The sequence below is a fragment of the Agelaius phoeniceus genome, chromosome 3, assembly GCF_051311805.1.
Source record: "Agelaius phoeniceus isolate bAgePho1 chromosome 3, bAgePho1.hap1, whole genome shotgun sequence".
Classification (NCBI taxonomy): Eukaryota; Metazoa; Chordata; class Aves; order Passeriformes; family Icteridae; genus Agelaius; species Agelaius phoeniceus.
Window position 1 is genome coordinate 102,771,708 of NC_135267.1, and position 16,320 is coordinate 102,788,027.

Genomic DNA, 16,320 nt, shown 5'->3' on the forward strand with positions numbered 1-16,320 from the left:
AGGAAAAAGCCCTACATGCAGCATCTTGATTCTGAAATTTTCACAAGTAAAGAGCCACCAATACAGCAATTTAAATATTCTCCATTTATTTGTTTATTTAAAGTGCATTTTTCTGGTGAGCAACGAAATCCCCCTCACTTACCTTTGGTGGTAAAGGAGGTGGCACTTTAGGTTTCATAGTAGCACTATAAAGAAAAGAAACAAAACAAAACAGAGAGAAAACTCAAATAGCAGTCTTCAAGAAGAGACAGGGTTTTATAAATGCCATACAAATAAATACCATTAACTTGTCAAGAGCACTATTATATCCAAGTAACTGCATCACAAATACTTTCAAACATTTTGTTATACCTCAGATACTATATGAAAACAAGGATCACATGTTCCCCCCCAGAGAGCAGAGTGTCATGAACTGATTTACTGAAGATGCACAAACTTGTGCAGAACAAAGTAGGAAGAAACAGAAGAAGCCTGACATTTGCTCTGTTGAGAGGAGAAAGTTAAGGGTATCAGTGAGCTGGAGGGGAGTTACAAGAAAACTATTGAAGACCATTCCCTGGAAAATTTACACTGATGACTTAAAACAGCCTTATACATAAAAGTAAAATCCATCTGCAGCAGACAGCTACCCTCATGTTTAGGTTGGCTGGTTGATTTTTGGTTGATGAGTCTCTTTTTTTACAGAAATCTTGGGAAAGACAACTTTTCATGCTAGAGCAGTTTGGTCCAACAGTACAAGATATTATCAGAAAACAACATAGCTGAAGCATCACAAGCATTCTTTCCCTCCTGGCTCTGTGGTTTAAAAAATATGCTGCATTTAAAAAGAAAACACTAAACTCTAAAATTTTACATGTTTTTAAAACCAATTAAAAACTGGTTCCACCGTCCTGTTTCCTAATCTTTCAGGAACAGAAAATTATTTCCACTAAATAAACTAGGAAACCTGACATTCTCCCATAGTACTTTCCTTATTTTTAAATTATGTTCAAGGTAGTAAGATATCTGCCTGTTTGTTTACAGGCCAACAACTTGTCTGCTTGGCTTCATTCTTTCCAGGAGTTTCTGTCCTGGCATCTTATCTGTTGTTTGTATTTCAGAGAAGCTGGAAGGGGATTTTGAGAACAAGTTCCCCCGTGTCATGCATTACAGCTACTTTGGTGGAAGAAATTATCTTCTCTTAGTAATATTAGGCCAAGTTTAAGTCCTCAATCATGAAGGTTCAAGCTCCATTTCCATTTCTTTTGTATCCTTCCTGCACTTCAGACAACCAATGTTACTGGGCAGCCAAAGAAAGCAAAAAGGCAACAATCTAGCATGCATGTGACAGATGTGTGTACAAAGGACTGTGTGCCCTTGTCTCAACAAGAGGGTTTAGGTGCAGTTTGTCACTGCTATTCATGCAGGGCAGTGCCCCAGTAATTGCTGCTTTCCATAACCAGGAAATTCAAGTATCGGCAGCCTTGCTGCACATGAGAGAAACAGAAATATCAAAACAATCAAAATTATTAAATGAAGAGTTATAACTTTACATTGTTCTCTGAAACATTCTCTGCTGCTACTATCACTCGATTTCATGCAGTGGCACCAGTTTGGGCTGGAAGAGGTACACTGGATTCACTGGCTTTGTTCTGGATCTGAAGGGAGAAGTAACTGATGTCACATGTGCTCCTCAACTGCAGCTCCAGCTCACAGAATATAGATCAAACCAAAGCCTTGAATCTTCAGTGGATTCCACAGAAAGATATTCAAGACCAGGCAGATGAACCAATAATTGCAGCAGATGAACCAATAATTGCAGCAGATGAACCAATAATTGCAGCAGATCTTTGGGCTCCAGCAGATATCAAGGGAAAGGAACAGATGCAGAATTTGTCTGATCCAAGGTTGAGGGATTCAAGCTTTTACACACTGTCAGACCCTCTCTGTAGAGCAAAAGTACTTAGGATGATACATCAGAAGAAACAAACAGTACCAAGACAATTCTGGAAGACCATCAGTGACTACTGGTCCCCAGGGTCAGATGAATTAGAACCTCTCCAGAAGCTATCTCAGGTTCTTTCTTGCCTAACATAAAAAAGAAAATCTACAGAAACACAACAGCCACATAAGCAGCTGAAGCCAATGCTGTTTGAAAGTTCTGATGGAGCTCAGGCAAGGAACAAGGATCTCAAAGCACTCAAAGAAATCAGTGCTAGCATTTCAAGACTGCAGGGATCAAGAGGTTCCAAGCCCTGGAATATTACTGAATTGATGATACTGGCTGCAAATAGGGCAAGAAGTGTGTGTGGGGGGGGAAAGAAACATTAAACAAAAATGAACAGACACAGAGCTGTACACAAAAAAACATCCAGAGGTTCATATGGATGGAGGAACCAAGCTGAGGTGGTTCACAAAAGCAGTAAAATGACTCAAAGAAAAAAAAAAGAGAGGTTATAGTTTGGTTCTCTGCAAGAGAGAGATGCCAGCAATAGATAACACATGCTTTAAAGTTTTCTTGTATGAAGCAACAGCTTTCCAAATTACCCATTAACAGAAAGCAAACAAAAATTATGTCTCAGTGACATAATTCCTTTTGGTCTTTACACCAGATTTCTTTAGGAATGCAAATCTACATGTACTGGTTTTGCTATTTAAATTGTTTCAGCTCTCATCTATAATCAAATGGAGCCCAAGAATATTTATACCAGTGAGATTTAATATGAACATCATTAATTTGACACATGCCTTTGCAGTCACAGGTGCTCTCTCTGTAACATTTGCTCTCTCTGAGTAAAGGAAGTCAGCTCTATTACAAAAACCAAGCACCCATACAAACATCCCCCTAGTTGAGAACACGGACAGAACAAACTCAAACATCAGAGAAGCCTGTAATATATATATTTCATCTACTTTTCACGAGCTTTATTTTGATATATAGCTATCAGTTGTAAAGAAGGCACACTAGGACTGTAGTTGGATATATTACTGGCTCAGCATAATGATGCCAAAATTTTGTTCCATAAAAGAAAATAAAAAGAAAACTGTATCACTCAAGGAACACTATTACCCCCTCCTCCCAAATTATAAAAATCAGCAGAATGAGATGACTTATGGTGATGTAATCTAGCAACAACATGAAAATACTTATCTTTAAGAATGCCATTGCAAAAAGAATCCTGAGTTGTTACAGAATGTGATTCAACCTTTTTTTTTTAAATACTCATCTTTTCAAGAATCTGATTTTATTTATTTTTACAAGAAAGACTTACTGTTTAGAATCATCGTCTGCATCATCATCATCTTCTAAATGTGCCACGTGCCCCCTAAGAAAATGAACAAAGTATTATGGTTGAGTGAGTTCTATTAAATTTACCTTGACTGTTGTGAAAGATACTGAGCTCAAAATCTACCTCTTTTATAGAATTTTACTGTCTTGTTAAAAATCATTATTGTTCTTTCAAGTACAGCTACAATCTAGGCAACTATGCCTCTCTCACAGGCTCTCAGCAAGCACAGGGACAAACAAGAAGCAGTTGGGACAGACAAAAAAAATCAGTGCATTAATTACTTTTGAAACACAAGAGGAAAAAAGAAATAGAATTACCGCTGATGTAGTTCTTCTTCAACTGATTTTAAGAGACTCCTTCAGCATTAAATAAGAACAAGAACATGATTTAATTGTGGTACACAAGCATGATTATCAAAAGCACCTACGATTCTTTCAGTAAATAATTCAAAGTATGTTATTTCAGCTGGCTTTCAGAATATTCATCCAGTATCCATATAAAAACCAACACAGCTGCAAATTTTTAAAATTTATTGTTCACACAACACCCTTTCATGTGTGCTTATTAATGTATTGCCATTAAGTGTAATGGTCCTTTTTCCTCTTACTGTAAAACAAGGACTGTGTTACTTTAATCCAATTTAAAAGAAATCCTTAAGAAAATCCTAATACTAAACAAAATAAACAGACTTTCAAGTATGAAACTACTCTTGGGATAAAATAATTCTTCCCTGGTTAATTTTTTGTAACATTCTGGACTTCATACTCATGTTTTTGTCTGAAAACACAGAGAAGAATCACAGGACTAAGGAACAAGAGGATTTCAAAAATTATCAGTACTGATTTTTTCCCAATTAAAGACTGCAAAAATAGCATGCTCTATGCTTAGGTTTTCTGCATTTTTAGTATGATTTAATTTAGCAAATCAAAGGTAGGCATCCTAATTCTGGCATGCATAAATGTAATTAAGTAATTGTGTGCAAAGAGAAAATTACATGGAGAATTATTTCATATGATTAATACATCAAGATGATTAAAGGTATGAGCATGAAGTTAAAGGGCTTGCTAAGAAAAGTAAGTTTTATTTTTTAAAGCATCTATAACGGCATGTTCTAGTGTCCTACAAGATAAAGAAGGGCATAAAGTAATTTCAAAGAGCAGCACTGGCAGTTCCCAGATGGGGTAAAATTGTGCTCTGTGGGACCTATCATGCAGAATATTCCATAAACAAGTAGACCAAGATAACAGCTCTTAAAAGGAAGCCTATACCACCACAAAGACAATATGGTCAATACAGCCTCTCATAGTGCAAAGTGCTGCACTTTGCACTGATTCTCTATCATTAGAGTTAGTATTATTTTAGAAATAAATAAATGATTTTGGAATTTTAACTGATAGAAACAAGTTTGACTTATTTTACTACATCTATTTCAGCTACTGAGTCTTTATATTAAAATAGTCTTGAATGAATTAAAGACAGAAAATGCAGTTGCTTACTCACTTATTTGCACCCAAAAAGTAGCCACACTGAGGACCATGACCATATTCTAGCTGTAGATCCTAAAACATAAGAGAATGAATCTTTTAAGATGAACAGTGAGCAACCAACACACACCCTGTGCCATGCTGCTGTTATCCCCTCTGCAACACCTGAGATACCAAATAAGCTGAATTCTCTGGCCTTCCTGCCCCCAACACCACTTTCAGGCCCACTGCACCCAAAAATCTCCTTTCTGCCAGTTTGCTCCACCTCTAATTCCGTTTAACTCTGACCTTTACCCCTTCCTTGCACACAAGAGATCCTTTGCTCAAATACAGTCAGCTGCATAAAAGGGGAAAAAAACCCAATGAAACTAATATAACAGCAAGAGATAAAAAAATTCAGGAATTTGCAATCTACCAAATTCCATAGAGAACCCAGCTACCCCTCAGTGGAACATTTAGTAGTCATTTCAGAAGGGGAGTAGTTCTGGTAGGGAGCCTGAAATCCTTTAGCACATGGAAACATTTAAAAAATAAGCAGATTACAGTTAGTGTTTTTATCACTCTGGTTATACCAATATGTGTATATGTTAGGAAGACCTTTTCTTTGGAAAAGAAAGCCAAAACAGAATTAACAAAGTCAAATGCTCCAGCAGTCATGGAGTGCAGACTACACAGAAAAAGATGTGCTAATAGGCCTTCAACACTATTTTTAAATAAAAACCATAATGGTATAAATATTTAATGCATTAATGGAATACAGGGACCCCACAGAAGCACAATCAAATCTCTATCTGCTGGAAGAATACTGCTATAATTGCAGTCTATTTTTTTTCTTCAGGTGGATCACAACAGGAGAAATATGAGCATAAATCTGCTCCCAAAATAGTGAGTGTATTCACCAGGAGAAACAAATTATTGATCACCTAAATTAGTGATAAATGGAGCTATGCTCTTCCTTCTCAGGAAACATTTTAAAGGTCTCCCAAAGACCTTCTGTTGAACCTTTCAGCTGTAACCCAAATCAAAAAGTATGTCACCCTTCAGAAAGAGGCCCAGATATCCAAGCTTTAAGAGGAATAAATCTGGATTAGATGGGGATGATCTTTCAAAATGACATTTTTAAAAATCAGAGGAAAGTCTCACACTAGATTTATCAATCTTCCAAGCTGATGAAGTAGAAACCACTGCAGCCCTCAGTTCCAGGCTGAAGGGCAATCACATTAATACAAAGCTGTAAATACTGTTTTTTGCTTGCCAAGGAGTTTCAAGTTGTTTACTGCACCCTTTAGTCTGCCCTGCAAAGCTAAGTAGTAGTTTGCACATGGGTGTGTCTACCACAGCTGTCAGTAGCATTTGGTTGCTTCAGTGACTTTGTGTATTTTCCCAAAACAAGTGAAATACTGTGGAAAAAACACTATGTAACTGATAATTACTTGACACAAAAGAATGTATAGATCAGAGGGCTGAATAAAAATTGCAAATGCAAGCCTGGTGCTGGCATTTCCTGAACCATGGAAAGACTGACTTTTCAATCTCTTTATCAACTTTATTATACATCTTTATTCTAGAATTAAAAGATCCCCCCACACCACCAAACTCCATCTACGTCTATTGATCTGACTCCTCACCACCAGTGGATGTTCTACAATCCACCAGCAAGAAACAGATGCAGCTTTCTTTGCTCCAAGTACTTCTATTACTTCTATGCAATCTCAAAAACTTCCACCTGCAAGCACAGATATTTTGAGGATTCAGACTCTAGAGCAGAAAATCACAAGACTGGAAACATAAGGTGTCACTAGAGTCACAAGCAAATAGGTTAAACAGGTTGTGTCAATCTCTGTAACAGGACAAAGACTGGGAAATTGTGAGAAAAGTAACCCTGGAACAGTGGGGTTACTGAGGGGTGACAGAAATCTGAGATTTTTCACCTTGAAGGGACAAGCCGTCGATGTTGCAAAACACTGGGCAGATCCAAAATGTCTGTTCATCTGAATTTACACACAGTAAATGTATGGATACAGATAGACAGATACACTGTACAGCAATGACAAGGAAAATATTAAGAGAAAATAAATAAATCCACCTAAAACAAAAGGAGCCCTCCTCTGCCACCAGACCTTTTAAGAGTTACTAGAATTTTCCTTATCAAAGATGACATCTGCCAGAATTATTTATGTCTAAATGTTTTAAAAGGCAAAACCTATCTTTTGGTTCCATTTACTGTTGTGTAACATTCATTTGACTATGATTTTAATTGGACATGTATACTCTTCCTAATCCCTTTAAATACTTCTGGTTTTCTCTCCAAAGCTAGGGTCAAGTACTCCATTACCAGGGAAATTTCTCCTTTTGATCTCTTGATAAATACTGAGAGCTAGAGAGGTTTTAAAAGTGAAATATATTTTTCTTCTACCTTCTATTTCAAATATGCACAGAATTTATAATTTTATATTAACTAACTAAACCTATTCTAGCTACATATTTGATACAGAAACATTCATAAAAACTGCATGTATCCAGCAAAGCCTCCAGTGAGCTGTTACACTGCACCAGAATACCCAGAAGAAATAGATTTCTTTAAAGCCACACATAAAGCTATCAAATCTTCTAAGATATGGATTTCTACTGGGAAGAACATATTAGCATCAATTACTAATTTATGCAAAGTTACCCTCAACTTCATCAATCTACATTAATATTTTCATTTAACACACATACATACAATGCTGGTTAGTTAACTCAAATTCTCTGATTTTTGATCAGACAAAATTGACACTGAATAAATCTGAGTGACTAGACAGATGCATTCCAATAGATCTTGAGATCTACAGCCAGTAGCAATGAGAAGAGGTCTATGATCTTGGTATTGAATCAAAGATGCAACCCCAGGTTACCAGCAGCTCATTCCTGAAACAGCTCATCCATGTGCAAGACCAGAGTGCTCTTTGCTGGTAGGGATTGCTTTGGAAAAAAAGGTAATACAGGGAATAATCACCAGCTCTTCTCAGCAGCTTAGGTAACATTAAAGGAAGCTGCCATGTAGAAAGCCACATCATGCCCTTAGATAAATCACATGTGCAAAGTAATCAATGACTAAAAAGAGTATTAAAAACAGTATAGAGATTTCCACAAAACATTTCATGGTAAGGCCATGCCATGAAAAAAAATCCAAAAGAATGATCAAATCTACAATACCTTCTGTGGCGTAAGTTTAAAAACCTGCTATTTAATGTCTGTAGAATTTCACTGTAAGCTAACTGCTACTGTATCTTTAACAGTCTTATCATCCTAATTTGTTCTATAGGGCTGGGCTGTCCTGGAAATCTATTTTTCAGTGTTCAGGCCTTCAAAAACAGAATGTATACAGCAAACCAGGAATTCACAGTTACTTCCTACATTTGCTGTTCTTGAAATCTAACAAGACCAATCAAAGTGGCAAAATTAAGACTTGAAATATACAAAATGCTGTGGGAGTAACTCTGAATTTCAAAGAATACAAATCACCTTTGGACTACTAACACATTAAGTAAGAAGGCACATACACATCTCTATCTCAGTAAAATGACAAAGGAATTCCTATCTCATTGCTTCATCAAAGAGGAAGTTAATTTTTAAAAGAGCCTAGCACTACCTAAGGCATATTCTATATTTTAATGCCTTTATTTCAATAAAAAGTGCATTCTTGAATTTCTCTGGATAGCCTAATGCATCAGAAAAACATCAGAAAAACCAAGTTGAATGTATTTTCTTTTTTGAACAGGCTAAATATAATTCTTCCCTGGTGGATGAGTGAGGTTTTACTGTGCATTACTGCTACACAGCTACTGTTCCCTTCTTCCTTTGTATTTCAGTTCTCCATGCATTTTGTCTGTGAACATCCCCTTGCCTCCTAGCAGTAAAACTGAGCATCTCATTCTCTTAATTACTTTTTCCAAGCAGAAAATACCCAAAACATAAAGGGGAGGAAAACAAAAGACCAAAAGCCACTGGTACTTTTCCACCATTTCCACTTATTTTCTTCTCATCTAAGTATCATGCTCCATTTCACTACCTAAAGATGGAAAAGGTATGAAGACTCTCTGAAATCCAATACTGATAGCTGCAATATGTTTTTAGAGCTAGGTTAGCTAAAGTAGGACAGGAGTCTTCATGGTTTGCAGCAAAGAAAAAGCATATGTATGTATGTGTAGTGAGGAGAAAAATTACTTAAAATAAAGGAAAATGCTCCTGGGTAAGGTTCTGTTATCTATGTCAATCTCTTCAGTTCAATCTTTTCCTACCAATATTTTGGCTTTTCTGCCACACTAATTAAAAAATCACAGAATAGCTATGAGAAACATTACCTTCCTAAAAGTAACTGCTACCAAAAAATGATCACAAATTATTAAACCCAGAGTGTATTTATGAGGCAAAAGAAAACAAAAACCAACCATGACAAAAGTATTTAAATAGGATCAAATGTGTAAACGCACCTGGCAAGGACAACAGTGCAGACAGCATGGGAGCTGCAAACCTCTAACTGAATTCTTTGCTAAAGGAGTCCTGAATGCATGTTACATTTGTAACAAGTGAAAACAATTATAGGTTGGAACCTGAGATACCAAAGCCGAGTTTTATTCAACTCCTCTGTCACTTTAACAGTAGAATTCCACACTTTTTACTGTGTGTTATATCCTTCAGGTTAAATTACTCCAGGCCCCTAGTTTAAACAGAAGTAAGCCAAAGATCACCAGGGGTTCCTTCCCACTTCATCCTTTTTTTGGAATTCTCTGATGATATTTCTCACTTAACAAGGTGTGCAGAACAGTTCTCCATGTATGAACCAGAATTATTTTTCAGCTCACTACAAATGGGAAGAAAAATGTTTTCCCACAGAATTTCACTGTAGACCAGGATAAGCTAAATGAAAATATTTTCATTTGGTTCAATGTGATATTTTGTTTTGAGTCAGAAAAACAATAAGCTTTTGTGACTTGGGTTCAATAGCATAGGTTAAAAATGTCCCAGAATAAGGAACACATATTTTTAAAGGTGACTTTGATTTAGACCATTTCCTGAGCTCACTGCAAATGCAATGCTCAGCTCTGCAACTTATTTGAGCTAGGATCCAAACAACTGCTTTTAAAATATACAGAAAGATGGTGAAAAGATCTACCTTACACAAAGTCTAATGTGCACATAAGACTAAGAAGACAAAATAGGAACATGAAGAACTCTAAATGACAGGAAGTAGCATGTGCAAAAGAATCTTAAAGGATGGAAGGTACCCAAGAAAGTTTCTGAGAAACTTGTTGCCTAGTTGCAGAAAAAAGAAAAAATATCTATCCTGAAAGACAGAAGAGCCTGTATCTAGAGCAAAACAGTCTGTTATTTATTTAGCTATGAATCAAAGGAGTATATTTGTATAAGATGAAAGAGAAGCACTATCTTGTCCTTGCTAATTGCAATTTGCATTTAGGGATACTGGGGTTTGGATACAAAATTTTCTGTGCAAACAAGATCTGTACTCAATTTCTCCATTTTTTGGCAGATCCAGGTAGGTCCCTCAAAAAAGCACAGGCAGAAGGAGGGGAAGAAGAAAAAGAGAGAAATTATTTTTAAGGGTAGCACATCATAGGCATCAAATGTTTGAAAGGTAATGTGCACAAACTGCCATATGATCAATCCAGCTGTACAAAATCCTGTACAATTTTGCTTTCAACATCAACTGTATGTGGCCCAAAATACACCTCAATCTATGGAATTTTTTTTAATGATCTTAGCTCTGCAAGAGAGTTGTTACTTATGAGGTATTTTATAAAACCAGTACAACAGCAGGGAAAGAGCCCCACAGTAGTAGGTGATATATCATGCTTCTGAAAAAGTGTAATTGTTTCCTCTTGATAACATTTGAAAAACTCACATTCCACTTCTCAATCAAGATATCTGAAACCAATACTGTCAGAGCAGGAGTGGGAAAAGGAAACAGAGAGAGAATCTCTGATTAGTGCATCCTACAGAAGAATGAACCAACTAGTAATTATCTCCTCTAAGGGTCAGACCTTACTGAAGAATCTCACAAATAGGTGATGCACTACCATCAACTCTAAATTCTCTACTTTGATTCAAAATAAGCACAGGAGGATGTGAAGAAAGCAGTGAAACAGACAAAGTGCTGTTGAGTGACTTTAAAAACACATCTCATGACTGTGACAACAACACTACTTGCTAAGTTTTAGAATAGTCACAATTTTTGAAGAGTGTATTGAACAGCATGGAGTAGAAGAAGGATGGGAAAGGACAGTCCACTTATGAGACATGTTCTTATTCTGCTCTTAGACCCACAGATACCAGGCTAGCAAGATATGTGACAACACTGAAAATAGCCTTAAACAAAAAAATTAAAAAGTGTTAAACTGCAAAGAGTAAACCAAATGCAAACCAAACTGAAAAGCCAAAACCACAGTCTCAAAACGAGAGGAACTGCACAGGATGGGGTGTTGCCACCAGGTAGGGAAATCTAAGCTACTAATCTCAAAACAATTTGTGAAACATTCTTATAAGGAAGCAACACAGAAATTTCTTTCCAAGAAAGGCAAAGACAGTCTAAGCTTTCACTAACTATGTTTCTGGCAGATTCAAGTCACACCAGGCCAACAGATGATGTAACAAACAAACAAAAAAAACCCCTAAGAACAAAAAACATCACATAAAACCCAAGACATTCTCAAACACCCCAACCTCCCATCTTCCTCTCAGTGCACTTATATTAAACATCTCACAAATCCAAGGAAGTTAGCAGATTAATCCTCTTAATTTACTACAGAACGTTTCTTCCTTTTTCCCAACAGTCTGTGCTTAACTACACAAAGAGAAATAAGAAAACTCACTTTCTAGAGTAATTTCCACAGTGTGATGCTAACAAACCAAATTTTTTAGCAGTGCAACAACAGAAAATGTGGAAAATTTATCAGACTTTAAATGATGCCAAATGCCATTGAAAAGAGTTATGAGCACAGTTTCTGTTATTTCTATTAAGTGTATATTCATTCTGTAACAATTACCATCTGGAGAATTCACAGACTTACATAATTTTATAGTTTTGCATGGGATCATTAAAAAAAACCCCTACCAGACAGAAATACAAAGAAAATGTTTCTTCTATATTCAATCACCCTCCAAAAAACTAACAAATTACACACAGCATGGCAGTAAAGAAATTACAATGAATGCATGAATGCATAACATGGAGCCCCTTCTATAAGAGTGATTCAAGTAAATATGAGTACAGGTTAAATACTGTCAATGCTGCACATAATAAGAATTTCTTTCTACACTACAGAAATACACATACAGACTAATAGTTACATTTAATGATTTTTACAGATGAAAACACTACTACTACAACAACAGGACAAAACATGAACTTTGAAAAAGGAAAACAAGGACAAAACTAACACTGACAAAGAAAGGCATAAGACGAAAAATACCAGGTTAGATCTTGCAGTGTAGTATATGTCTTCTGAATTGTCCAAAAAATCGCTACTGTCAGGCTGTTCATTAGATAGAGATCAAGAAAAGCAAATTATTTATATTGTGACTGAAAGCCAGATGCACATAAAGGTAAATTTTCTTGCTAAAAAAAAAGAGATACTGAAAGTTAGTTAGTTGAAACTCAAAACCATGTTAAGACAGTTCTTTCAATGGAGGTAAAACATAGCTAAAGGAATGGTCACATCATCAAACACCAAAATGATGAATTACTGTTCATCAGCTGAGCTGTGATAATGTGTGACAAACTGTCTCAGCAAGAGTCCAGTTCGACATCTCAGTGCAGCACTGACAGTAACTTCTCATGCTGCAGGGGTCCAGGGCTTTGTGCACTCACACACAGAAGTAACTGAGTGTAAGCTTAAGCCTGCTTGGTGAGACAGAAGCAAAAGCATCAGAACTGCTTTAATGAAAACAGATCCACACTGTTACTGCTGGAGGAAGAGACAGTCATCTCCCACTTCCATTTCAAAGACTTCCTCTGCCAGAGTGGGCAGATTGTTACAAACTTCTCCCACAGGCTGGTTTGTGCTGAGGCTCTTAGCTAAAGCTTCCATTCTTTGAATAGGTCACTTGTTTGCAGTTTGCCATGCCAATTTAAATTGTCCTTTGGTGCTTCAGCTAATCTATAAATATATGTTTTTAATTTGGCCTCTGGACCCAACATCACGTCTATATCAGGTATGCATGCTTCTTTCTGACATAAAGCATGGAGCAGTTAATTTTCCTCTTCAGAAAGATTCAAACAGTTACAGGTGTTCTGTATAGACAGGGAGATGAGGCAAGTTCCTTGGACAGGTTTCACATATGCAACATCTGACCAGAACAAACAATGCTAAGACATTTTCTTATCGCAGAATTCGTCTGGATGGTTCCAGTCCCTTCACCGAGCAGCAAGAACTTCTGAGATTCCAAAGTACAAAGGTCCTGACTGCTAACACACAGTGCAGGAAAAGGCTCAATTCCTCCCTTCCAACAACACCTGTCAAAGAACTGCTCTCAAAAGCTGTGCTTTCAACCCCTTAGAAAATCTCTCTCCAGATTAGCAACGCAAGTTCCTGAGGTGCAATAAAAGCACCACTGCTCCATGGAGTTATCCACTATGGTTTATCCACCACTGCTCCATGGAGTTATCCACTGTATCATCAGTGACTGATAAAAAGAAAGAAATGGGAAAAGTATTTTTAAAACTTCAAGCTCTCCACTAACATATTTTTACGATTATAACTCTGTGTGTGTATAAATAAAACTCTTAATGAGCAAAAACATGACGGTTTCAACTATACAATGCTTCCAATTGTATTTTCTTTACAACAGGGAGGCAAAGACAAAATAACTTGGAATCAGTTCAAAAATAACTTTGAGTTAAATGATGGGGTTGTAGTGGAAGCACTGCCTTCATTATCATACTTAATAAAAACTTACATAACCAGGGCTCCTAAATAATGCTGTTATGCAGTTATGCCAAGGTCTAAGCAACACATCTGAAATACTTGTCTAAATCCCACGTGTCATTTGGTAAGCTGCTCTCCTCCATCTCAAACAGGCACTAGAAACTAAGGCTCCCTGTCCAGCCAGTTCTGAGGACAAGCAAGATTAAATACAACCTCTTACACCCAGAGTCTGCTGACCCCCTAGCAAAAGGCAAAGCACTTGGAAGGATTATTTCAGTACAACCACAGAGCACCACAAGGAAGTCTGCGTCAGAAATCCGACTCACATGTGGTTTGTAGACTACAGAAGTACATTCCTAAGTACACACCCTTCCAAAAACCAACTCTGAGCAAAGTCAGTGTCCCTCCCACATATTTACTAAGCCAACTTTTTCTCCTTAACACCTGCCTTAGAAAAACAGAGAGAACACATAAGTCTGCAGTGAGGAAGCAAAGGAGTGTCTTTTTATCTTGAAGAAATTGCCCAAGTGCACAAATGTGGAAAGCAACAGTCTCCATAGAAGAGAGGAAGCTACTGCAATTGTGAGACTGCACAGACACCTCTTCCCTCACAGCCTGAGTTCTCACACCCCTTGTACTGATGGGTCCACAGGAGGAAACCATTGGCAACACACCTTGACAGAAAATAGCTGCCAGACTCAGCATGGCTCAGCTGCGATGCAGGGCCACAGAAGGATTATTCACAGAGGAGTCTTTTAAAATGCATCATACCTCTTCCCCAAGCTCTCAATTTTATTAATTCCATTGTCAATACAAGAACAAGGGGGAGAAACAGATGAGTACACACAAGAATTCTACAATCAAAAAAATAACTCTGCAAATAAAGGGAATGGTATACTGGGCAGTAAGGGATAAAGGATAGAGGAAACCTGCAACACAAAGGGCTGTTGCTTAGCACATACAGCACACCTGGCAGAAACCACAAATAAGGTGGTTTGCTGCCTATAGTGAATATAATGGCACAAAAAACCCACTATGTTACAACTTGTCAGTAAAATCACTAACAAGTTCAGTAGTACCAAGGAAACATGCTACATATCTTGGATTTCTCCTCCCCCACAGATATTTGTAGGGATTAATGTGTAGTGCACAGCCCATGCTGCTTGTTACTCACAAATTCATGATGTGGCTCTGTCTCTTTCCTCAATGGCGGATCAAACTTTACTTGGCCAACTAAAGAGGAGAAAAGGAAAACAAGAAGTTGGACTCCAGTTAGAAAAGACTTAGCTCCAAAGGCTAACAAAAAGAAAAATTCAGTTTAATGAGTGTATCATATCCCCACTGGCAGAAACTTGTGACACATGGGCATATCAAACCTGTGACTGCTAGAGAACCTAATGGGCACAGAAAGCACTCTTATCACAAAGACAGCCCAATCAGCATTTGCCTCACCTTCTCATTAGAAGGAACAGGAAAACCACTGAGCAAAGTGTCCTCCTCAGAGGTGCAATACAGCTGTACTTTACAGAAAAAACTGTCCTTGATGTGAATTCACTGTTGGATCTGTTCTTCTGAGAGACTCACGAGCACTAAAGAGTCCTGAATGAAGTTTGGTGTGAATTCACCAAATCTTCCAGGACAACTCTTTGGCAGGACTTCTTGAACACTCCTACACTTGATTTTACCTTAAGAAAAGACAGCTAAAGCTCTAAGTATTTAATTCAAGCAAAATAATTACTAGAATTTGGGGAATGGAGTCTGCTTTTAATGGTCAATCAACCTCCTCCCTTTCTGACCTTTGTGTGACTGTTTAAATTCAAAAGCAAATCCAAGATACTAAATTAAGGAAGAAAGAATAATCCATTCTGTTATCCAGCTGAATCTGGCATTGGTCTGAATATCTTTCCTGGAGTAAAATATAAAACAATGTCTATAAGCTCTCAGAAGAGCTCAGGCTGTGTCTTGTTCAGTTAAGATGAAACAATAATGAACTTTGCTGAAGTGCTGACAAAGGGTGTATAAAAATATTTTACACATCTTATATCCTTAAGTGAAACAGCCTAAGCTTTTATTTTCTGATGTATCACTAAAAATGTTTCTATGTATGTCAGATACCCAAAATACCAGCTGAAATAATATCAATGATTAAATACATCATATTGTCACATTACACATGCTTACAGTTTATTTCAGAGCGTGTCTTTTCTTCTCTCCCATTTCTACTTGTTGAATGAATTCTGTGAGGCACAACGAGAGGCTAGAAGGGAAAAATAAAATATTTAATACCAAAATATATTCACTTGAAACCTTGTATTGTGTAATACTTTTTAGCAGGCTTCTTTAGCATAACATAAAAAAAGGAAAAAAAAAATCAAGTGAAAGCTAAATGTAAAGATTGTATGTATTTTTTAATATATTAAAGTTAGAATTATTTGGAGACATTTTAACTGTTGAGTGCCTTCAGTATAAGGGATTTTCGAACACTGCATTTGAGCAAGTAAAGCTAATGCTGGCCAGCTTTTCTCTTTGCTCATACAGCATTTTCTTTTTTCACTATTCAGTTTAAGGGTATTAGTAGTTTTTAAAATAAGCAGTAAGACAAAATCTGACTTACTGGCAGATTTCACTCCATGAGATACT

General features: G+C 37.0%; 1 protein-coding gene across 3 annotated transcripts in view; it reads right to left on the bottom strand.

Moving 5' to 3' along the window:
* Nucleotides 1–16,320, bottom strand: part of MAP4K3 (mitogen-activated protein kinase kinase kinase kinase 3) — a 65,480-nt gene that overhangs the window by 21,267 nt on the left and 27,893 nt on the right. For 2 of the 3 annotated variants that reach the window (XM_054628632.2, XM_054628631.2), the window contains exons 13-19: nucleotides 15,862–15,937; nucleotides 14,855–14,913; nucleotides 12,226–12,288; nucleotides 4,770–4,828; nucleotides 3,587–3,625; nucleotides 3,252–3,305; nucleotides 143–185 (exon numbers count right to left, since the gene is read on the bottom strand). In XM_054628632.2, the coding sequence (XP_054484607.1) occupies nucleotides 143–185; nucleotides 3,252–3,305; nucleotides 3,587–3,625; nucleotides 4,770–4,828; nucleotides 12,226–12,288; nucleotides 14,855–14,913; nucleotides 15,862–15,937 (393 nt within the window). The remainder of the gene's footprint in view (nucleotides 1–142; nucleotides 186–3,251; nucleotides 3,306–3,586; nucleotides 3,626–4,769; nucleotides 4,829–12,225; nucleotides 12,289–14,854; nucleotides 14,914–15,861; nucleotides 15,938–16,320) is intronic. The other variant, XM_054628636.2, reaches the window with a different exon arrangement.